General features: G+C 39.5%; 1 protein-coding gene across 1 annotated transcript in view; it reads left to right on the top strand.

Annotated features, from left to right (window-relative positions):
- The first annotated feature begins 6,653 nt into the window (after positions 1 to 6,653).
- The window catches only part of LOC311516743 (uncharacterized protein), a 97,380-nt gene continuing 79,695 nt past the window's right edge, over positions 6,654 to 24,338 (top strand). The window contains exons 1-8 of the mRNA XM_084621086.1: positions 6,654 to 6,851; positions 16,095 to 16,130; positions 16,561 to 16,689; positions 17,483 to 17,638; positions 17,820 to 17,967; positions 20,122 to 20,285; positions 20,582 to 20,716; positions 22,857 to 23,042. Coding sequence (XP_084477212.1) covers positions 6,804 to 6,851; positions 16,095 to 16,130; positions 16,561 to 16,689; positions 17,483 to 17,638; positions 17,820 to 17,967; positions 20,122 to 20,285; positions 20,582 to 20,716; positions 22,857 to 23,042 — 1,002 coding nt within the window. The 5' untranslated portion in view covers positions 6,654 to 6,803. The remainder of the gene's footprint in view (positions 6,852 to 16,094; positions 16,131 to 16,560; positions 16,690 to 17,482; positions 17,639 to 17,819; positions 17,968 to 20,121; positions 20,286 to 20,581; positions 20,717 to 22,856; positions 23,043 to 24,338) is intronic.

Raw genomic sequence — 24,338 nt, 5'->3', positions numbered from 1 at the left:
AGTGGTCTGCATAGCCCTTTCTGGTGATAAACAGAAATACATACTTTGAGATTCCAGGGTGGGGTTTGGAAGAGATGTGCTCCCTGAGAACTGTACAGCCTTTCCTTATTAAATGCTCTGCAAAACAAAGAAACATAGAGATTCACTGAACCACAGTAGCAGGTTACCCAGTCTGCCAACCTCAACTGGGCTTCCCTACATTTTTTTCTCTAGTGCTTTTTCCAGTCTAGTGTTAAATTTCTCTGGTGTTGGGGGAATTCCATAATCTCCCTTGGAGCCTCACTGCAGTTTTTAATAGTCCTCATGATCAGGAATTGTCTCCTGATATTCAGCACACATCTTCCTGTTCCTAAGTTTAGTCCATTACTTCTGGTTATGCTGTTCCTCTTGGAACACCTTACACAATTCCTCTACCTCCCGGCAGATGGTTTTCATACCCCACCCCCATCTTCATCATTTATTCATATTTAGTTCCTTTAATTTCTCCTCTTAAATGAGTCTAACCACAACTGTATTTAAGGGCACAAGAATATTTGGGTAAACCCACAAGTACAAACACCGTTACTGAGTCCCCCAGTTACTGCATCAGATGGTGGCTGGAAAACGAGGCAGCTGCTGCCCACTACTGTCCTTGCTGAGCAGGTGGCTTTCTCCCCACGCCTCTCACATCTGGATGCTACTGAGACACAGGGCTCAGCAGGCAGACAGATGAAGGTGTGACTTGAAAAGCGCTGCCATCTGGTTATCTTCACTCCTTGGCAGAAGCAGGAGTTTCCTGCTTTGAAATGGAAATTTAGCATCTTTCTTCCACCTCATCCTGGCCCTCTACTCCTGGCTCCCACTCAGCCTTCTGTTTCTTCCCTGCCCAGTCAATTAGCCTGGGTTAAGGGAGTCCTTGTAACCTGCTTATTCCTTTTGCAGCAGCGGGGCCTCCCTGTACTTATCAGCCCCCTAAGCACAACAGTGGATGCTAGGGTAGGATTGCTAGTGGCAATAGTCTAATACTTTTCAGTCAGCTCTCCCCAAACAGTGACTGTCTTCCTGGTCTGTGTTGTGATGCCACTGTGTGTTTGAACAAAAATCACACTTCTGCCTTTTTTTTAAGTCATATATCCCATTACAGGGTAATTTTTGAGTTTGCTGTCCAATCTGTAAGGAGAAGGACGGGCTTATCACATTTCTGTCACAAAGTACCCTTGTGATTTGGGTCAATTTGCTTAGGATTGCATTTTCAAAGGGCCAGCCTCTGTTTTGCAGGTGCAATTGGCCACAAAATTTTGCCTGAAGTTTTGCACCTGCTATTGACATGAAGATGCAAATCTAAGTATCTGGGCCTCTAATTACATGATTGATGGTACAAGTCGGGTAGTGAGAAGGTCAAGCACTCAGATTTCTGCCTGCAGTGTGCTGCCACAAATATGCAGGCACAAACTTTGGGGATGCCACAGCTAGGAAGACCAGTCCTTACCCACAACTGGCCCCTTAATCTGCATCTCCTTTTCCCTTCCATGTGAGATATGGACAATTACACTTACCCACCTATAAAGTGCTTTCAGAACATGGGTTGAAAAGAGCCACATAAGTGCAATGTTTTATTATAGTATTATTATTAACAGCCATATGTGTCTTTCAGCATTAATGTTTTCCAAGTGTCTTCCTGTCATTGCATTTCTGTACCATAGATTCTGCTCCAGTAGAGTTGTACCTCCTTAGACCAGGGCTGACTTGACCCAATGTTTCAATATTTTCCCCAAAATTGAAATGTAGTCACTAACTTTTCCATGTTGAATATAATCTCATTTTGATATTCCTTGCTCATATTTCTAGCATTTTTGGGTCCCTTTGTAGCACTTTGTTGTCCTACAAGTATGGTACTATACACTGGTATATAACATAGAGATCTGAAAAAGAATATATTCTTCTATCTCTTTAAGTATTATAATAAATCATGTAAGAAAATCTATGAGTTAATTTCCTCTTCCATCTACAGAACCAGCTCCTTTACTTTGAATGCCAAAAAATTTTTAGTAAGCACTAAATTGGCTCTTAGTTGGAACAAGTCCTTTAAAAAAAAAAAGATTGCTGAAATGTGAAAACTAGCCACTACTAGAGATAGGTTAGTTGTTCATGACATTTGGTACTTCTCCCAACTTCTTGCTGTATGAAATCAGTTGTTATCTTTAAAGTGAGTATAATAGGTAAAATTTTCAAAAGCATCTAAGTGGCTGAGGACACGAAATTTCATTTTCAAAAGTGATTTAGATCAGATTAAGGCACCTAAAGAGGCAGATAGATACCTATTGGGACTTTAAAAAGCACCTGAGCAGGTTAGGCATCAAACTCTCCTTGAAATCAATAGGACTTAGGCTGCATAGAATCATAGGACTGGAAGGGACCTCAAGAGATTGTCTAGGCCAGTCCCCTGAACTCATGGCAGGAATAAGTATTATCTAGACCATCCCTGACAGGTGTTTGTCTAATCTGTTCTTTAAAATCTCCAATGATGCAGATTCCACAGCCTCCTTAGGCAATTTATTCTACTGCTTAACCAACCCGACAGTTAGGAAGTTTTTCCTACTGTCCAACCTAAACTGCCCTTGCTGCAATTTATGTCTATTGCTTCTTATTCTATTATCAGAGGTCATGTTTTCTCAGACCTTTAATCATTTTTGTTGTTCTTCTCTGGACTTTCTACAATTTGTCCACAACTTTCTTGAAATGTGATGTCCAGAAATGGACACAATACTCCAGCTGAGGCCTAATCAGGGTGGAGTACAGTGAAAGAATTACTGCTCGTGTCTTGCTTACAACACTCCTGCTCATATATCCCAGAATTATGTTCGCTTTTTTTTGCAGTGTTACACTGTTGACTCATATTTAGCTTGTGATCAACTATGACCCGCAGATCCCTTTCTTCAGTACTTCCTTGTAAAGCTCACTAGGTGCCTATCTGCTTTTTTAGACACCTGAATATCTTTATAAATCTGGCCCTAAGTCACTTTTAAAATGAGACTTAGGCTTCTAAGACACTATTAAAATTTGAACCAATGGATATAATTCACTCATCAGCAAATATGCTGAGTTGCTATTGGTATAAAAATATATATGGCTAGTAAAACAATGGATTGATTAATGTTTTCTTCAATTAGAAATATACCCAACAAGGAACCCCATTCAAGTTTCTCTTTAGTGAAAACACTCCACAAAGAGAAAGGAAGGACTTTTTTTTTTTTTTTAACAGCAAGTTAGTTTATACAATAGTATTTGTATAGTGTTATATTGGGGCCATTCCTGCGCTGGTGCACAAATGACTGAGGCAGGAAGCATACGAAGCCTTTATTCCCTATGCATTGGACAGGATTAAATCCCTCTATAGCAGTGGTGGGCAATCTGGGGCCTGCGGGCTGCACATGGCCCGTCAGGGTAATCTGCTGGTGGACTGCGAGACAGTGTTTACATTGACCATCCACAGGCATGGCTGCCCACAGCTCCCAGTGGCCTCGGCTCACCGTTTCCAGCCAATGGGAGCTGCGGGAAGCGGCCTGCGGGCTGCATAAACAAGAACACTAAGAGATGAGCCTGACTAAGTATATCAGCCTGTGCAACATGTCCCCAGGGGGGTAGTGGGCAGTGAATTAGGGGTATGTCTATCCCAGTCCCTATCCCTCAGTGGCTAGCAGCTATGCTGCAGTCAATAGCAAATGCTGGTTGACAGCAAGTAGGAGCAGCAGGACTCTGAGCTCCTGGGCAGCGCAGCTGCAGAGCCCGGCCTGACCCGGTGCTCTATGCTGCGCGGCTGCCTCTCCTGGTGCAGCTGCACCGCCAGCCACTGGTGCTCCAGGCAGCGCGGTAAGGGGACGGGGGGTTTGGATAGAGGGCAGGGGAGTTTGGGGGTGGTCGGGACCGGGGGTGTGGATAGGGGTCGGGGCGGTCAGAGGGCAGGGAACAGAGGGGTTGAATGGGGGCAGGGGTCCTGGGGAGGCAGCCAGGAAGGAAAGGAGGGGTTGGATGGGGCAGCGGGGGGCAGTCAGGGGCGGGGGTTCCTGGGGCGGTCAGGGGACAGGGAGCAGGAGGGGTGGATGGAGTAGGGGTCCTGGGGGGGCAGTCAGGAATGAGAGCAGGGGTTGGATGGGGAGAAGGGGGGCAGCTGGGAGTCCGGGGGCAGTCAGGGGACAGAGAGCCGGGGGGGGGGGGTGTGGATGGGGCAGGGGTCCCCGGGTACCATCAGGGAAAAGGGGGGGTTGGATGAGGCAGGAGTTCTGGGGGGGGCCTCAGGGGGCGAGAAGCGGGGGAGGGGTCGGATGGGGGCGGGGGCCAGGCCATGCCTGGCTGTTTGGGGAGGCATAGCCTCCCCTAACTGACCCTCCATACAATTTTGGAAACCCGATGCGACTCTCAGGCCAAAAAGTTTGTCCACCCCTGCTATAGATTATGTAGTAATTATATTCATTACTTAAGAATTCCCAGTTATCACTGGTTTCAGAGTAACAGCCGTGTTAGTCTGTATTCGCAAAAAGAAAAGGAGTACTTGTGGCACCTTAGAGACTAACCAATTTATTTGAGCATGAGCTTTCATGAGCTGAGCTGTAGAGCTCATGAAAGCTCATGCTCAAATAAATTGGTTAGTCTCTAAGGTGCCACAAGTACTCCTTTTCTTTTTGCCAGTTATCACTTTGAGTGTTGATAGGTTCTTGTCCCAAGATTAGGCCCAGTATTATGTGCAACACTCACACTATAGGAACCCTTCTATATTACAATAGTTTATTAATACATTTAGCAAAGTCACAAACACTTTAACTCAGTAAGGTAGATAGAGATAATACAGAATGTACATCTGAATATCTATATACTCACACCATCCCTTGCAGAACAACCTGAAATGTTAGCCACTGTCTTCCTCATCACCATCACCTTCTTCCTCATCACCACTGGCCATCATTCTGGCACCTGCCGGGGACTACATCTCTCTACTCCCACAGCCAGGCTGGGATGCAACTTTTATAATGTTACTCTGATGCTGCTATGTCTAATGCATATTCAGTAGAGGTTTCTCTCCCTCCCCCCTTCCTTATTTGTATTTCCTCACCCTACTAATGTCGGGATGCCTTTTTCCGATATGAATTAGTGTATGAATTCTCAACTTATTATCATATACATCAGTTCATTGCCATAGCACTCTTGTAGTCCGAGATCTGCAGGTGTTGATTCATGTTCCTGGGGTTGGCTGGTGTCGTTATGGTAAATTCCAACAAAAATCCCCCTTATACCTTCTATTCTCAGTTCCCCAAAACCTGGAAGTTTCTGTTGAACTGTTTATCTGTGCCAAAGTTCACAGGCTTCAAGCCTTATGCTGGCTGCTGAAGCTAATGTCTTACAGGGTACAGGCCTGTAGGTTCCTTGCATTACTGCTGAATATAATAAAGGCAAAATATAATGAAGGCAAGACAGTGAATATAATAAAGGCAAGCTAGCCCTATGGGCTACAATCAAGAGCATTCAGTGGCACTGAGAATGACTTCTACTGGTGCTGAGCAATTCCTGAGTGCTGAGCACTCTCAGGTCCCACTGAACTCATCTCAAGAGATTCTTAGTACGTTGCAAGCCCATTGTGCCTCAGGGAGGCAGACTGCTCCTAGAATTCCCCAAGTGCACAGGGGCACACCCATTACACCACCCTTTAGGAAACTGGCTGGTTTGGGGAGAAGGTGAGGCTGTTACCCCACCTTCTTCCTGTCCATTTTGGGGTGGCTTGTGCACCTGGGGGTGATGTCTCTTCATTCTCTGTATTCTCAAGTGCAATTTTGGCCCACCCCTAAGTTGGCTGTAAAGAGAGGAAAGCTCCTTGAGGCCTTCTTCTCTCATACACTTGTTCAAGGACCATTGAGAATTTGGCCCCAACTGAGTTCCATATAACATCTCCTTGGCCTGCCATGAGAGCTCTAATCATGGCCAGCAGGATTCCTGCTTCAGAGGATGTACTCTGCAGCATCTCTGTTTCCAGTTGGTAGCACAAGGGAGGAGTTGACTGATGGCAGGAAAAAAGATCGTGTCAAAGCACAGCAGTTAATAGGATCATAAGGGCTTGGTTTCTTAACCTAGATACTTCTGATGTTTTTATAACCCAATAAATAAAGCTTTTTTTATCAAAATATTGTATGATCTTTCTTGCGACAAGTTAGTTTATTCTTCCTAATTGCACATACAGTGTAGATGGACCTGGGCTACGTCTGGCCCAGAAGACAGATACTGGTTTTACTCTTCTCTAGGAATTGGATATGTATTTTCAGATGAACTAGTCATTTGTTAAAGTTCACACTCTTTACAATAATATTCCTAAATTTCATTATGTGCCTTTAGTCTACTGGCAGTAAGGAGAAGTCTCCTAACTGCATTTGAAGGTGATCAGTTAACATTTTAATTGTTCATCGTGCTGTAACTTATAATGCACTTGGTATCTTCCCCGTAAAGCTTTTCTTCTCTCTTTAAAATGGTCTCTTTAGTATCCAGCAAAGGGTTTTGTTTCAATAAGAATTAAGGTGTGTCTCTGAGCTTTTACCTAGGAGCAATAATGATGTTGTCAAGTGTTTCAGTTGAGACCAGCCCAGGATTTTTGGGTGGGGAAACAGACACTGTTATACACCATCTTCAGTGATTCCTTCAGAGGGAAGCAGAACGCCTCCAGAGCTAGGGTGTAAGAACATCGAGTGAGTGTCTTTTTACATTGACACCAAAGTGAGGGGGGAAAGGGAACAGCAGGGTAACCACAACTCACTTGGACTTGTATCTAAGAGTAATCAGATGCAATGGATTGGCTCCCCTTCAGAACAACTGTTGTTCTATTCATTTTAATGGTAAGTAGAATTTTAAAACAATATTTGTAAGCTCTCTTTTAAAGTCTGTCAAAGTCCTTTTCTGAAGATGATTACATTTACTGCTGCCTCCACTTTTAACTACATCGAAACTCATATTAATCAATAAGGCAATTTTAAACATTGTGCCTTAGAAACTAACCATTGCTCATTTTCAATGGAATCTTTTAAAAAGCTTCCACAAGAACAGCCCGTCTTTAATTTTAATGTTATCAGAATTATTTCTTTTGAGTATAACTCTACCCATTGTACCATTCTGATTATTAATGCATGACATATTTATAATAAATACTTCTTAACAAGCTTCTTTCTTTATTAATTTATTATGATTAATTATTATTATTATTTGGTTGTATGTTTGTCTTCATTTGTCCAGTTTATCAAGGGTAACAATCCAGCATTCTTTAAAAAATAATGGCTAAGACTACTTCACAATAAATCAAACCTATAGTCTTTATTCAGGCAACCCTTTCCCACCTCCCATTTCATTAAATTCAATGGAGGTTTTGACGGAGTAACAATTGCAGGATTTGGCCCATTAGTTAATATTGCAAGGAACCATCACTGCTTGGTACATTAACATAGTAACATTAGTGTCTAAAAGTAGAGAATAAAGAAATCCTTACATTGGGGGTGTTATTCTCTTACTGTGTTTGTTTATATTATTGCAAAAAAAGAAAATGGTGCTTGTCGTAAGGCAGAATAGTTGTGTAAGGTGTAGGCATCAGGAAGCTGAAATTAACTAAAACCAGAGAGATATAAAAGAGGATTACAGAGGATTCGGTGGTGCTCTGTTCTGGCATCATATTCTGTTAAAGTTTTGGATTTGTTTTTCATAGTTTATCTTGCTTTACTAGAATTAAGGACAATTATAAGGCCCTAAAAACTAACAAGAGTAGATTCCCTGTACAATGGTTTGTTTTGTGGAGTTTGTTTCACACAATCTATACAATGAAGTGTACACATATATTAACCTTTTTAAATAATACTACTAAAATTATCCAAAGGATTATTGACATAGAATAAAAAATACTAGGGCTTATTTTGGACAGATTAAGCAAACCTTAGTTCTTAGATTTGCATTCAGTAAAGTAGAACTAATCAACATGGGCAGCGGCCAAGTAAATAATTTTAAGGTTTGGCAAAAAACAGACAAGGTTATGATTCAGATTATTTTCTGCTTGTTTAATGCAACATACAGGTCTCTTCCAGGTCTGAAATACTGTGTGTCATAATAACAATTTTAGCCTTTTATTCAACATTATCAGCATTAGGTAAGATGAGGATTATTAAATCACATGGTAATAGGTATTCTTCATGTTTGGAACTTCAGTGAAAATAAACTATAACTGTACTATAAATTACCATCCATTCGAGTGCACATTTTACTGTAGAAAAATAATCTCTTTCAACACTGCAACAGTTTAATTTAAAAAAAAAATTTTTTTTACCATAGTTTTGTGACTGAGTCAGGATTTCAGTTTCAACCAGGAGAAGTGAAAGCTTATGTAAACACTAACCACATTTTGGCTGTATGAATGGTCATTATGCAGAGATATCAAGTACTGCCATTGGAATATGTCTTTCTCTTGTCACAGAAGGACTGGTCAAATGTTCATAGCTGGAATTTACAGGGATCTTATTTTAATTCAGTCTCAGTCCAAATGGATAAGAAAAAGAGGCTTTTTTGTACATATAGAAGTAGAGAGATTAAATAAATTATGAAAGAATTCAGTTTTAAAAAATGACACAAGGCCTAACCTTGTACTCCCAACTCACCCCAAACTCACATTGATTTAGAGGTTAGGTTTTCCATCTCTTTTTTTCTTTTTTTAATGAAAGACACCTATGTGAGTGGTATATTTGATGATGGGTTAACATATTATTAACAAATTAAGCTATATAAAATTGCTATAGAAATGTACACCCTGTAGTATTCTGAATGCAGGGTTCAATTCATTTCTGAAATGAAAACCTTAATTTACCAGAAATAGACTGTGCTCTACAACTATTAAATTTTTAGTACACGTTTCCCCATTCGTGGGCCTGATTCTGCAACCCTTACTCATATGACTTCAAAGGCATTACTTGCATGAGAAGAGGGTGTAAAACTGGATTTTGTTTGTTGTATTTGCACGGGCATGTTTTGTGGAAATTGTATGTTTGATTTAGTATGACTGTTTTCCTTCCAGCTACCATGTGATGGTTAGTTTATAACAATCTGAAATTCACCACCTCTCTTGCGTGGCCACTTTTTTCCATATATTTTCTTCACTTTCTCTTCTAATTGCAAACATATGGGTTGCATTGTCCACTCATAACTTGGTGGGATAATTACAGTATGCTGCGGGGGGCCAAACCCTCCCCTTGGATATGCATGTAGAATACCCACTGAAGCCAATGGAAGTTGCAACATGTATCTAAGGGAAGACTTTGGTTTTAGGAACTTAGACCAAATTTTTCAAAGTGTCTAAAGTTAAGTACTTAAATCTATATTTAGTCTCCTAAATAAAAGTGGACTGATTTTCAAAGATGCTGAATGGAAACTGTGGGTTGTAAGCACCACTGGAAATCTGGAAATTTTTATTTAGGAGCCTAAATATGGATTTAAGTACCTAACTTATGAAATTCAAGTTTGAAAAAAAATTGTCCTTAGAGTCTTTACTCAGGTTAGTTCTCCATTCATTTTTTGGACTGTTAATGTCAGTTAAGAAATGGAACTCCACAGAATTTCTACAGGATTTGGCCTGTATTATTTATCAGATAGAGGAGAACAAATCCTGATGACAAATTTGTTAAGGTGTTTAGTTTCATGAATACAAATATTTAAAAGTGAATGAATCTTTGGGCCTTATTCTTCTCTCATTACCATGGGGAATGTAACTTCCATTAGACCAGTGGGAGCAGGACTGGGAAAACATAGCATGTATAAGTGTCGCCTTCAGCCTCCAATATATCACAGAAAGTGTCTGGCCTTTTTAAAGTTAACATCATCTACAACAACAACCAGAAAAGCCATCGTATAAAGTTTCCCCTTAAAAATGAAACTAGTTGTTAATTAAAGGACAACCAGTAAGCTAACAGCAATAAGAAATATGCTTTTCTGTTTTTATTTAGAAGATACTATGCGGGTTGTTTAAATATGTAGGGGGAAAGTTCAGTCCTTTAGCTTCAACCTTATATCTCAGCATTTAGCATACAGTGGCTTGGTTTGGGTTGGGTTTTTTTACGGTTGAGTTACAGAACTCTGGAACTAGACGTTCATGAAAGGAAGGGTTTGTTCGCACAGGTCTTTACTCAGTGAGAGTTTTGGCTGAGTAAGGAGTGCAGTCTGTGACCTAAAATGCTGACACAAACATAACCACAGTGGCACAAGGATGACTAATATATTGAGTGTGAGTGCCCAATACTCCTCCCAGCGAAATCAACAAATACTCCCCTTGACTTCAAAGAGAATAGCATCAGGCCCCTTAGGAATGATGTTGGGAAACAGAGCAAAAAAGGAGTTATGGGCATGTTCAGTCATTTGGCTGTGAGCAAGTGGAGCAGGGAGGATTCCATAATTGCATATTATAATATTGCTTGGCAGTCAGCTAGTGATTAGTTAATGTCTATACATTGCTTTGAAGATGCAAAGCACTATGTAAATGCTAAGGGCCAAATTCTGCTCCCAGTTACGGCAGTATAAATCTGGAGTAGCTCCAGTGACTTTAATGGTGTTATTGCAGATTTTTCTCCAGTGCCAGTGGCACAAGTCTTTCATATTATTCAACTGAATTGCAAAGCTTTGAGACAGACTAAAGATAAAAATGTTTAAGATTGTCCCAACAAAGATGGGGTTTTTTTCAGCCTCTCATCCCCCACCCCAATCTAGCAAATACCTCCCTCAATGCCTACTTGCTCTTCTATGGACTTCCCTTCAGCAGGAAGCCTCACACAGGCTAATGATCTGTGAAAGGACAAAAATCTTGATGGCACACTGAAGAGAACCAAGGCTCAACCCCTAAGCTTCCAGCAAAACTATCAAGTTTCCCCCTTTAATCAACTTCCTACCTGCCCCAAAATTCCAATAGTGTACCCCACACCTTGTACCTTTTCAATGGCATCTATTGCTGTACATGTAACAAATCAATGGCTGCATAGATAGTACAGCACTTAACTATGTAGGTGTTTGGTGTCATAGACATACTTAATATTGATATATCACCACAGACTTCCCATGTGACCTTGAGCAAGTCATTTAGCCTCCCTGTGCCTGAGGTCCCCATCTGTAAAATGGTAATAATAGCACTTCCCTACCTCCCAGGATAAATATACTAAAAGATAAATATACTGTGAGGATTAATATACTAAAGACTGTGAAGCGCTTTGAGATCTACTGACGAAAAACGCTACATAAAAGAGCATCATTATTATTATACTGTATACAAACTTCACATTCATCAGCTCAATGTGTACTTGTAGCATGAGGGCTCTTGACTCAAAACAAATGTGTCCCCTAAGTAAGAGATCCTCCATTAGCCACAAGTAGTGTCAGGGCTTTTTTTTCTGTAGAGCAGCCACTAGAGGACAGTGGTGAAGATAATCTTCCCATTCACAAACAGGAAATATGGAGTGTAGTTGCGTGAAATCCTTCTCTTCCCCCGACAGTTCTGAGATGCACGTTCAGAACATTCCCAGCTAGTGGGGGCCCAAGAGCAAAGGAAAAATCTCAAGTATAAAACTTGTATCTCTCATGGCTTGCCAGCTGTGTTATCTCCAGGTCAGGCAAGGCTGAAAATAAAGATTTTATGAATATTCATAACCTTAAAGATTAGTACTTAAGGGTTCTTTACTAGCACAATTATTGTGCAGTGGTAATATTATATCCTTAACACAACTTTGTGATTATACATTTTCAAGACAGGAATTCTAATGAATATCTTAGAGTATGTCAACATATGGAACATAAGTTACAATGTTGCATCTTATAATATACACCAATTAATACAGACACTGGGCAAGATTCTCTAATTCTTGTACATGTTCCTGGGCCAAAAAGGTTGCTTGCATGCCAGAGCGGATTTCATCCTAAGAAAGAGGAAGCAGTGAGGCTACCAGCACTGTCTCTTAGGGTTCCATTTTAATTCCCAAAGATGATGCACAGGAGCTCTGCCAAAGGAAGCAAATGCTAAAAGGCACTGAATCAGTGTAATGTTTGGCAGGGTTTTTCCTCATGCCCCCTTCCCGGTGGTGGGTGTAATTTGCTTCATGCTCTCCCTGAGTTGGGTCAGCTCTGCATTGACATCAAAGCAGGCTTGTACCTGTCAGGCTGACTGCAGCCCTTTGTAGGTAGAGTATCCTCTCCTTCTCTCTCTAAGTGGGTAATAATTGTGCCTGAACTCAAATCCCATTCCATAGCTGAATGTTTAAATTGTCACCTATATGTACATTTTTAGATTAAAAGTGAGGCTAAAGCTACTAGCCCAACATACCCACAGCTCTTTCTTTCTAAAGAGCCAATCCACATTTATAGTTATCCTTTCAGAAGGAATATTCTTCTTGCCTATTTAGGTCCAGATTCTGCCCCCCTACCTCAAAGTGAATAGTACCTTATTCTGTGAGTAGTCTCCTTGATTTCAAGGTGCTACTCAGCTTAAATTCAGGTGGCAAAATCTGACCAATAATCAGTTCTCTTCATCTTGCACTAATAAATTGGAGCCAGACTGTACAACCTTGCTCAGTGGTATGCGGTCACACAGGCAGTCCCACTGATTACTACTTTTGTAACTGGTCACCAACGTGCATAAACAGTTCACAATATGGCTAATTAGAGCCCAGGGGGCAAAACTGCCATTTGTGAACCTCATTGCCATTGGAAATAAGTGATTTTAAAAAAAAATAAATAAAGCAAGCGGTATTAAGTGACTAGCTTCTGACAATATACTCATTCAGGAAATCATTGAAGAAAAATGTTTACAGGAAGGATGCATGAGTTAAAATTACCATGGGCTACATAGTAACTTCTGTGACAACTACTATTATTTATCTTCCACAACACTTGGAATAATATTCATTTGTTTAAAATGCAGAGCAAGTGAAACTGTGGTGGCTTACTGCACAGTAGTACATATGTACACTGAGAAATGGGCTTAGTAGCAGGGCTTCAGGGAAGAGAAGGCTATAAAAGATAGCCAAGGATGGTGAGAAAAGAGAAAGTTCACAACCCCATTGAGCCACTCACCATTGGTGTGCCTTTTCAATACCAAATGGAAATCAGGCCTGATCCTGTAACACTCGCATTAGAATTCCTTTCTCATGAAAGAGATGAAAGATCAGGGCATAAATCCATAACTGATACTGTGAACTGATAATTTTACTGTACAAATTGCACCTGTATACTATATTTAAGAGTATAGTTAACTAAACTAAGTTGCATTTTAAAAAATGGCTCTTTCCTCCTGAGCTTTTTCTCATCTCAAAGCAACTTCATATTGGATCTGATCCTGCAATCTTTACTGACATGAGTAATTTCCTTACTCAGTTAGGGCTTGATCCAAAGCCCACTAAACTCCATGGGAATCTTTCCATTTACTTCCCTGGGCTTTGCATCCAGTACTTAATGTCTTTGACTTAATGGAAACATCCATATAAGTAAGAACTTCTCACATGAAGAGTGGTGCAGAGTCTATCCCCCTATACTTAAACCAAGCCAGTATATTGGTCTAGGCGTGAACTTTGGAATGAATCTACTAAGAACAATTGCAGCCTTTACACCAATAAATCTCTATAAAAAAAAATCTGGGACCTTGTCTTGTAATCCTTTCTTTAAGAAACCCACTCTCACAGAATCAGATCAGGCCAGATCATTTTTTATTTAATTTTGTTTATGCACATTTAAAGAAGAAGTTTCAATTTTTTAATTTAAAAAATACATTAGGATTCTAAATTATGAACAGACAATTATGAAATATAAATTACATTTTCTAAAAAAGTGTTTGAAAAATAGTTTATCCTTCACTTACCTGCCAGGGATAAAGCTTAGGAGTCTGTGCCACAGCATCAGGAGTTGAAGACATCAGCAATGCTAAAGCAGAACACAATACTCAGTTTTAGATGTTTGTGTTGTGATCAGTTCTTGCAAGGAAAACACAGATCCCTGGTCTCAGGGTCTTAGAAGGTAAGTAGAGGAAGAACAGATTTTCATATTTTTTTCTAAATATAAAATTGTTGGCAGCCTTTAAAGGATTCACTTTCACTTCCAGTGAAATCAGTGAATGTCTTTGACTTCAGTGGAGGTAGGATCTGGCCCTAACAGCCCAGTTCTATACTACTTGCCCAGCTAACTTCAATAGCAATCAGGCCAGTATCCTTAGCAGCTCTCATGATGTCTCAGCACCTCTTTCTCACAATCTTAATGTCGACCTATGCAAGATGGAGCCGTAAGTGACTTGTTCAAAGTCATACAAGACCGTAGTAATGTCAGGACTGGAACACAGGTCTCCATTACTCAGTCCTGTGTTTTTTACAAATAGTTCACACTGTCCCTGTTATGTGATGAATTATTGAGAACATTAAGATTGTCAGCTCCTTGTTTTTATTGTAAACTAAAGTTTATGTATCATATTTCTTAGTAGCCCATTTTACCAAGTCTAGATCACTGGGCAGCTCCATTTATGCCTATTTATAAGTCAGTTATTACAATGTTGAAAACTCTTCTTATTTTAGATACTAAAAAGCTGGTATTGTCCTATTTCTAGAAGAAATGTTATGTCTAACCTACACAATGTGTAAAAAGTATTTTGCTATATATTTGACATGATTAGTATTTGACAGAACAATCATTGTTTTGATATATAAACATATATATAACCCCAAATTATTTTAATATATAAACATTGGTGAGTAATTAAGTTAGGTAGAGGACTGAAATAAAGATGTAAAGAAATGGAAAAGGTTAACCCTTGTGTTGTATGTTTTATATGTGTGGTGGATTTAAGGCTGGGGAATGCAAATTGATGCATCAGGAAGAGGGAGTCTTAGTGCATCAGGCAAGTCCCATAATGATTTACCCCCATATGACCCAGAGAGGTCAATGATTTTATACAGGGTGTAAATCAGTGAAATGCTTGACCTTTGCTTTTGATTCTATCAGAACATCTTGCTTGCTTTTATCAGAACTATCTTCCTCCTGTTCCCCCCCAAAATCACCATGATTTATTGATGTGACTTATTTCCCATACAGCAAATAAGCCATACTTGGCTCTTAATTTTTAATTTTACAGAAAGAGCCTTTGCCGAGGAGTTCCCTCTTGAAGGGTGGAATAAACTAGCTTTTTCTTTTTCTTATTATTCTCTGATAAGAAATGATGGCCCTAGCACCCCTTCTTCTGATCAATTTAATTTCTTTGTTCCTCTTTGCTTTGTGGTTCCTTTGATTACTTTTTTCAACAAAAAACTAAGCCCAGAATATTGTTTGTAAAATTAGGACAAAATTCTGCTCACCTTATCCAGGCAAATAGCCCCACTGAAGTACCTGTTCCCTGAAGTAAATGGCAAATCTCCCATTGACTGAAATGGGAGCAGTGTTACACCATTGGTTATATAGCTTCTGTGGCTACATCACAGTTCTTAACTGGAGTGTTTACATTCTGAAATTATTACTAGTTGTGATCAAACCATTTAACACATGCTCATAAGTTATCTATTGTGAAATTGCTCCTTTAATCCAAACTTGAAAAGAAATCTGGGTAAAGTCACACTAATGTGAGGGCTAACACAAAGGCCTCTGTACCATTTAAGCCCCACATAGAAGCTGTACAGAAGAGGCACAGAAAGCAGTGATGGTAGCAGGCTGGAGAGTGGGCACGTGTCAGGGGAATGCCCAAGCATTGATAGCAATTCTACAGCCTCCTCACAAAGTGTCATGGATGTGCTAGGGTAGCACATGAGGGAGGGGGCATTGCTGCAGCCCCGGGCCCTAATGGCATGTAGGGACTGGGTTTTGCTCTCTCAATCCCACATTTTACCCACTTAAAGCCAGATTACTCAGGCTTTTTATCGACAAGAAGAATTTCATCATCTGTGCAGCTCCTTTCAGGGTATATCTACTCGTGTCACATGCAGAACTCCTTGTATGGAACACACAGATTGAGTGCTGAATATGGCTCGGTACATTTTTCTTAGATTTGTCAGTGAAAGATACCCAACCTTTGTATTCAACTAACTGTATTACTGTATTTGCAGGTATTCTTGGATTTCAGTACTGGATTTCATGTAGAGGTAATATATTTATTAAAATAGTTATTATTAAAGAGCAGATTTTCTGAACAATGAAAAATGTAACTGTCATTAAAAATTAAATAAAGAATTGAAAGTTTTTTGTAAGCGAAGATATTTTTGGACCATACAACTTGAAAAAAATACTTAAATGTGACCTGCTAAGGAAAGAGATCTGGTCCTGCAAACTCCTAGTCTTATTGAAGTCAGCGGACTACTCACATGAGCAAGAACTTGCAAGAGTAAGGATGTGCAGGCTTAGGCTCTGGGACTAGAAGCTTTATAAACAGACCATTAGTCTATACTAATGTTCACACCGTTTACTATCTACTGTCTTCCGTACCTTACACTGTTAAAATCCTACCAGTCTATATTTGTTACAACTGTATTCAGACTGCTTGTCATAGTGACACTGGAACTCTTTCTACATAAGGTGAAAGAATGGAATGAAAATGGTGTGGCGCAATGGAAAACCTTCAGAAGACAAAAACGGGAATGGGTTAAATTTGCTGCAGCTTGTAGGGAAGGAGAAGATAATTCAAGGAGGAATCCAATTGCCAAAGTAAGTGTTGTTTAGTGATTAGAAAGTATGTTGCAAAGAAAAACTGATAAAGCTAGAGACCTAACTGAGCTAATTGGTGGAGACCTTCAAATATAGATTTTGCCTATAATGTCCAAAAGAAAAAAGGCAGAATAAGAGAGGGAAGGAGCTCTAGAGCTGCTGGTTCTACTGCGATAACCATACCCACATAAGATCAGAAAGCTGTGGGCTAGATTGTGGTACTGAGTATTCTTGGGGCAGTACGGAGGCCTCCTAGAGCACAAGTGGAGCATGAATGCTGCTCCATTTTTTGGGAGGTGCAGCACAGATTCTGTCTGATGCCAGCTACACTATCACATTTTAATGGCGCTCTCTTTCCCGACCCACTTTGAGGAATCCCTGAGATCAAGGATTGGGATGGTGTCTGACTAGTGTGCAGGGAGGCAATGGGGCAGAAGAGCAGGAGGGTCCCAGAGCCCAGGCTCCAGCCCAAGCCCAAACGTTCACACTGCACTTTTATAGCCCCGCAGCCCAATCCCCACAAGTCTGAGTCAGCTTACACAGACCAGCCATGGGTGTTTAATTGCAGTGTAGACATATCTTGAAAGAGCAGCACTGGAAAGCTCTCTCAGGGGCTACATCCAGCCAACCATGTTAAAGAGAAGACTGGCAAAAAGCAGTCTGCGGGGCCCGAGAGGAGAGTAAGAGGAGAGTAACTGAGAATTCTGTATGATTTTTTGAGGGGAGAAGCCATCACTTGTGTTCTCAGTAAACTGTAATAAACATAATATTTTCCATTTGTCTGTTATTGTAGATTCGATCAGATTGTGAAGAAAACCAGCCAATTGTATACAGCATCTCTGGAATAGGGATTGATCAGCCACCTTATGGGATCTTTATTATTAATTCAAGAACTGGAGAAATTAATATAACATCAATAGTTGATCGAGAGTTGACCCCAGTATTTGTTGTAAGTGTTGTACAATCCATTTATTACCACAGTATATTCTCCTTTCTTTTTTATTTGATGCCTTCTTTTGATGAATGCTGACAGAGAGGGAAGGGAAGTTTCAATTCATAATTATTTTCAAAATTTGAGTTTGTTTCTTCTTCTTTTCAATTATTATATATTTGTAACCCTCTTTATCCAGATTCGCTGCTTTGCTAAACATGCACTTACTGGTATCGATTTAGAACCGCCTCTTGAACTACGAGTCAGAGTTCTGGATATAAATGACAATGCTCCGATATTTTCACAAGCTACGTTTATGGGATCTATTGAAGAAAGCTCTATGGAGAGTAAGTAACTATTCTGGGTACATATTACAGCAATTGTCAGTCGCCATTGCAATAGAGGCGACTGCAAGACAATTACCGTGCTTTTTTTCATCTGCTCATAATGTTCTTAAAGTAATTCTTTTCACATTTAGAAATTTTTAGGGAAATGGGTTCTTTTTTTTCTTTTTAAGTTTGATTACTTGTTTCTGAGGGTAAATATAATACCCTTTTCCTCATACATCTTAATCTGAAAATGTGTTTGTATAACTAAAAATGTGGCTGACATTGGCAATTGCAAAGTAAAGTCCTAATACAGCAAACCCTTCCTCCTAAGCACAGGGCTTACTACCAAGAGAATTCCTACTGACCTTACTTACATGAATAATCTTTGCACACATCATTAGTATCATTGAACTGAATGGGACTATAAAGATTACTCACATGACTATACATGTGAAAGTTCAAAGCCCTAACTTTGTGATAGCCCATACTGTGTCTTAAAACCAATCTGATGAAAACCACTTACTGCTTTTTAAATTATGGACACTTATATTATATATCCAACTTTTATATTAGAAGAATTCAGAAACTTTTTTCTGTTAGGCCCTAATCCTGCAAGTTACTCCACGTGGTCTTAATTTGTAATGCTTTTTTAAGAAAACATTTTTTTAAAAGTAATTGATTACTGTGACCTGGTTTAGCATAAGTAGCTGATTCAATGCTGACCACAACTTGTCCTTGTCTATATTGATCCCAATGTTATGGGAAACATCATTTACTTAGCTCAACTCTTCACAAGTCATATTCTAACACAAGGCAGTGAAGTCAAGCCCTGGAAGTCAATAAATGAAAGGGGGAGAATCTGCTTCTTCCAGCATTCTCTTCCCTCTTATGAAAAAGGGACATATTGCCATATCTGTACCATGCACCAAACAGGAAACTAAGGGACACTTAATGGCTCTGTCAGTTCCGTTTCCCCTCCTGGCAATCCTTGAGTGGGTGGAGAGGATGGTTGAGAGCAAAGTGGTTGTTCCCCTTCACAGCTCCACACTATGTGCTATAGGCCTGCTTAGGGACATGGATTCCTTTCAAATGCCCCCATTCTTTTCCTCCTACCATGTCCCATTGCACAAAATGATGCAATTTGTTTAACCATATGATATCAACAACCATGATAACATACAGCCACAAAATCAGTGAACTCCCCCTACTTCCTGTCATGTATTCATAAGTTTTTTAAAGGCCCGAATGAACCATTGTGATCATTTAGTCTGACTTCCTGTATAACTCAGGTCGTAGAATTTCAAAGTTCATCTACTTTAACCATTGAAAGTAAAGGCAAAATTTTATCCTAAGGAAACTTAAAACCCAGCTGTCCAGTTTAAAGCCTTGTGAATAAAATTAACTCATTTGATAGATTCAAATATGGAAGCATATTTTGGTGTAATTAATACGACAAAGTAAAATGCATATACAAAATTCCAGGAAGGCATCAACATAAACTACTGAATATGAAGATGTTCTCCAAAAAACCCCAGTGTGAAGTCTGATTTTCATGATTTCATTAAAACAAACTTTGAATTTGTTGTTACTATGTTATTCTAAACTTACATCAATGTTTATGCAGCCTACATGTATATGTGAGATCAGAATGCAATTTTAAAAATATAGTGTGATTATATGTGCAGTATATCATCTGCAACAAACAACACAATAATTTATTGTGAGATTATTTGCTGGCATGTCAAAATACTAGGGTTGCTAACATATCTCTTAATCTTTAAATAAAAATCACTTAATATGGGAAAAATCATAAATCGTTTACAATCCTGATTTTACCTTTTAAAAAATTCACTGATGATATAAGTTTCCAAACCCCTGCTTATCACATCATGATAACCACTTCCATGGAGCGTAAATAATGTTAATGATCACAAAACTATAGATTTCACTTGGAATAAGTACAGCCACCCTTTTACTAAATTAAGTACTTTCTATTATTTTCTTAGTAAATGAAACTAAACATAGCTCCTTATAGGTAATATAATTCTTTTTTTCATGTTGTTTTTATTCCTTTTTTATTCTTGTTTTTATGCTTGCTTGTCTTGCTGAGTAGTTTAAATTAACAAAATAGGGCTGTTATGCCAATTTAAGTGATATTGTCTTAATTCCTAGCTACTCTGGTGATGAAAATAATTGCCACGGATGCAGATGAACCAAATCACTTGAATTCCAAAATTGCCTACAAGATAGAGAGTCAGGAACCTGCAGGTGCATCAATGTTTATTCTAAATAAACATACTGGAGAAGTTCATATAGCAAATTTCCTTGACAGAGAGGTAAAAACTTCAGTATGTTAATATTCAGTCTGAAAGAAAGTGTGTGTGTGTGTGAGGGAGAGAGAGAGAGAGAAAGAGAGAGTAATGTATTTAGTGTTACAAAAGTGAAATAGAAGATTGAAAAGGCTTTATTTTTTATAATACATAGATACATTATGGGTTTTTTACTGTATTATAGCAAATATTTGTATCTATAACAAATTGGTGTATTTGAAAAGAGCAGCAAGAAATTACTCTTCATTATGTTTTTATGTTTTTACTTGTAAATAATGTGTTCATTTTTCTTTCCAATTTAGCAACATAGCAGCTACTCTCTTGTTGTGAAAGCCTCAGACCGCGATGGAGCTGCAGATGGAATCTCTTCCCTTTGTAATTGTGCTATTAAAGTTATTGATGTCAACGATAATTTCCCAACTCTTTCACAGACTTCAGTAAGTTTTTTTCCCATCAAAAGTAGCATCACTAACATTTCTGTGCCCTAACATCACAGAGATGACCAGTGAAGCCCTTACTCCTTCTGGGGAGAACTTGCTCCTGTGAATAGTCCTATCAAAAAGGTACTATTCACATGGCCAAGTGTTCACGAACATAGGTAAACATTCCACAACCTGGCCCATGGTCTACAGCATAGGCACCGACTCCATGGGTGCTCCTGGGTCGAGCACCCAAGGGGAAAAAATAGTGGGTGCTCAGCACCCAGGAGTCAGAGCTTGAGTATGGAATGTGGTGAGTTCTGTGCTGCTAACAACTTCTGTCCTTGCAGCAAGAGAGTTTGTTTATAAACAGAGGCAGAGTGATTAAGATAACAAAAGGCTTGTCATTAAATTACATTAAGGATCCTTAGATGATCCTGAAAGCATTCCCAGGCACTCCAGTTAAAAGATAGGAAATAAAGGGTAGGAATAAATGGTCCATTTTCAGAATGGAGAGAAGTAAATATAGGTACTTCCCTCCACTCCCCCCCCCCACCAGGGTCTTGTACTGGTCTGGGATCAGTGCTGTTCAACATATTCATAAATGATCTTCAAAAAGGGGTAAACAGTGAGGTGGCAAAGTTTGCAGATGATACAAAATTATTCAAGATAGTTAAGTCCAAAACAGACTGCAAAGAGTTACAAAGGAATCTCACAAAACTGGGTGACTTGGCAACAAAATGGCAGATGAAATTCAATGATAGATGCAAAGTAATACACATGGCAAAATATAATCCCAACTATACCTACAAAAGGATGGTGTCTAATTTAGCTGTTACCCATCAAGAAAGGTTTCAGAGTGGTAGCCGTGTTAGTCTGTATGAGGGGGACTAATGGCACCTTAGAGACTAACAAATTTATTTGCATCCGATGAAGTGAGCTGTAGCTCACGAAAGCTCATGCTCAAATAAAGTGGTTAGTCTCTAAGGTGCCACAAGTATTCCTTTTCTTTTTGCGAATACAGACGAACACGGCTGTTACTCTGAAACCTGAAATGTATTTGGGCATAAGCATCTTCGAGTCATTTGCAGTACTCTGGAAGCACTTGTTTCAGAGTAGCAGCCGTGTGTTTCCAGAGTACTGCAAATTCATAAGAATCCTTCTCACTGTGCCTGTATCATCCTGAACTGTGGAATACTCATTCTCCTGCTTCAGAAGACTTAAAAATGATCTCCAGTCATCAATGGGACAGACGCAACCGAATAATGTAGCTGTCCTTAACTTGTATCAAAATAATACCAGGGAACCTAGATGTAAATAAGACTGCTGACAGTTTCATCCAGAAAGCTACAGTGAGACCTAATGTCTTTAAACTGTTAGTGAAGACAGCTTATAGGTGATTGCAATGATCTTAATACACTGTAATTCATGATAATGTAATTATGTAGTTCGTAACAATTGAATCATTATTAAAATAGTAAAGATACCAATACATGTAAAGATACATTAAATAACTAATAATTAAATGCATCCGATGAAGTGAGCTGTAGCTCACGAAAGCTTATGCTCAAATAAATTTGTTAGTCTCTAAGGTGCCACAAGTACTCCTGTTCTTTTTGCGAATACAGACTAACACGGCTGCTACTCTGAAACCTGTCATTAAATAACTAGAATATGAAAGAAGCGTATAAATATTCTGAAAATAGCCTCACCCCCAAAATTTGCAGAGTGCCCCCCCCAACACACGTCTTCAAAAGCACCCATTGGCAAAAACAAAAGTCAGTGCCTCTGGTCTACACACACAAGTCTGATGACAAATACACAGGTTCCTTTTGCATCTCATGAAACCAGCTACAGTGGTTGTTCATACATATGAAGTGGGGGAAAAATTAGGTCCATCTGCAGGATTGTTTCAGTCCTTACTCATGGAAAACACCCATTGATTTCACCCAGGATGATTTCAGAGACATCTGAGGTAATACACACATTTGAATCAGCAATCAGAACCACACCCTATGTGGGGCACATGATATTTTCACAACTAGTATTGATTGTGAAGATAACATATTTCAGAAATGTAAAACCAACATATGCTTCTCTATAGTGCTTCTTCATTACAAAATATCTTTTCAGTGCTTGTGTGCATTTGTCATTCTAGTATTCAGCAAATATCGTGGAAAATTCACTCAGTTCAGAACTGCTACGGATACAAGCTATAGATGCTGATGAACAGTATTCGGACAACTGGTTGGCAGAATTTTTCTTTATATCTGGCAATGAAGACAACTGCTTTGAATTCGTAACAGATCCAGCAACTAATGAGGGTATTCTGAGGGTTATTAAGGTAAGGATGTATAAGTATTATAATTCACAGATTTTAAAATGACATTTCTATATCATTAAGGGCCAGATGCTGGGGTGTATAAATGCAAGGGAACCCCAAATCATGCACTCCCTGTGTATAAGATGCAAGAGAATCCCATGCTGAGAGTGGAGCTGGATATTTTCCTCAAAGAGCCTAACTGGGGAAGGGGCTATGGTCCCACAACTATCTCACACTGACTGGCAACCCTGGGCAAGGGATGCGCATGTTATGCCTCCATGAGAGAGCCTCTCATCAGGACACTCCCTATAGTGCCAATGACTGTATTCTCCTTGTCTTTACACTGTGCAGGTAGTTTGCTTTTGATGCCCCTATTCATGTTCCTTACCAGAGCTGTGGTTTACATAGCCACTGTATGCTATTCATATAGCAATACACATTGGCAAGAGCAAAGAAAATAAAAGTTAAGACTAACATTCTTTCCTTCCACTGTGGCAAAAACAAAGAGTAAAAAAGGGATGTCAATTTTAACTTTATATTTCTTGGCTTTTTTCAGCTTAATGTAACTTTGATTAAGCATAGCATATGGATTTTTTTCTTTAGGTTCCCCCTATTAATAGTTATACGTGCTTTGTCTTAAAGCATATGACTTATCTATGCTCTATAGGAGCATAAATATTTTGGTTTTAGAATTAGAAAACTAAATTTAGAGTGATACATAGAATAACAGTGTTCTGAGCAAAGCCCCATGTACTATGTGATTATGTGACTATGCAAATACTCACATAATCCTCCCCTTTTGTAAGGCAGCTACATAAATCTCTTTTCTGTGGCACATAAAAGACCCGACAGAGGCTTGGAGGAGTAGTATAGAAAGAACTAGAATAGCAAGGAGGCCAAAGAAAAATATCAGCTGCAGAAAGAGACTTGAAGAGGAGTTCCTGCCCCTGCTAAGTCTGCTGGGTCAGAGCCCCCAGTCTCATAACATTTAGGAGCTGTACAGGACAGGTATACTCTAACTCCCTCCTTCACAGTGTAAGAGTTCCGCTGTAGTGGAGCTGGGGCAAGCTGGTAGCGATGAGGCAAGCAGCCTGGCGGCTGCTGTTGACATCTTTGGAGTGCTGCAGCTGGGATTGTGTCTACCCTGTTGGATTCCTAAGCTTTACTAGGAGTTGTGTTCTGGGTGTAGTTTGAGTTCAGCAGGACAGGCATCTGGTCCTGGGATCCTGCTCAGCTTTAACTTTAATGGCTTCCTAGCTGTAGTCCCTTTTGCAGATCTCCCCCAGACAGCCCTGACTCAAAATACCTTCCCAGCTG

The sequence above is a fragment of the Lepidochelys olivacea genome (assembly GCF_965140295.1).
Source record: "Lepidochelys olivacea isolate rLepOli2 genome assembly, chromosome: 2".
Lineage (NCBI taxonomy): Eukaryota > Metazoa > Chordata > Testudines > Cheloniidae > Lepidochelys > Lepidochelys olivacea.
This window is presented reverse-complemented; position numbering and strand designations above follow the sequence as displayed.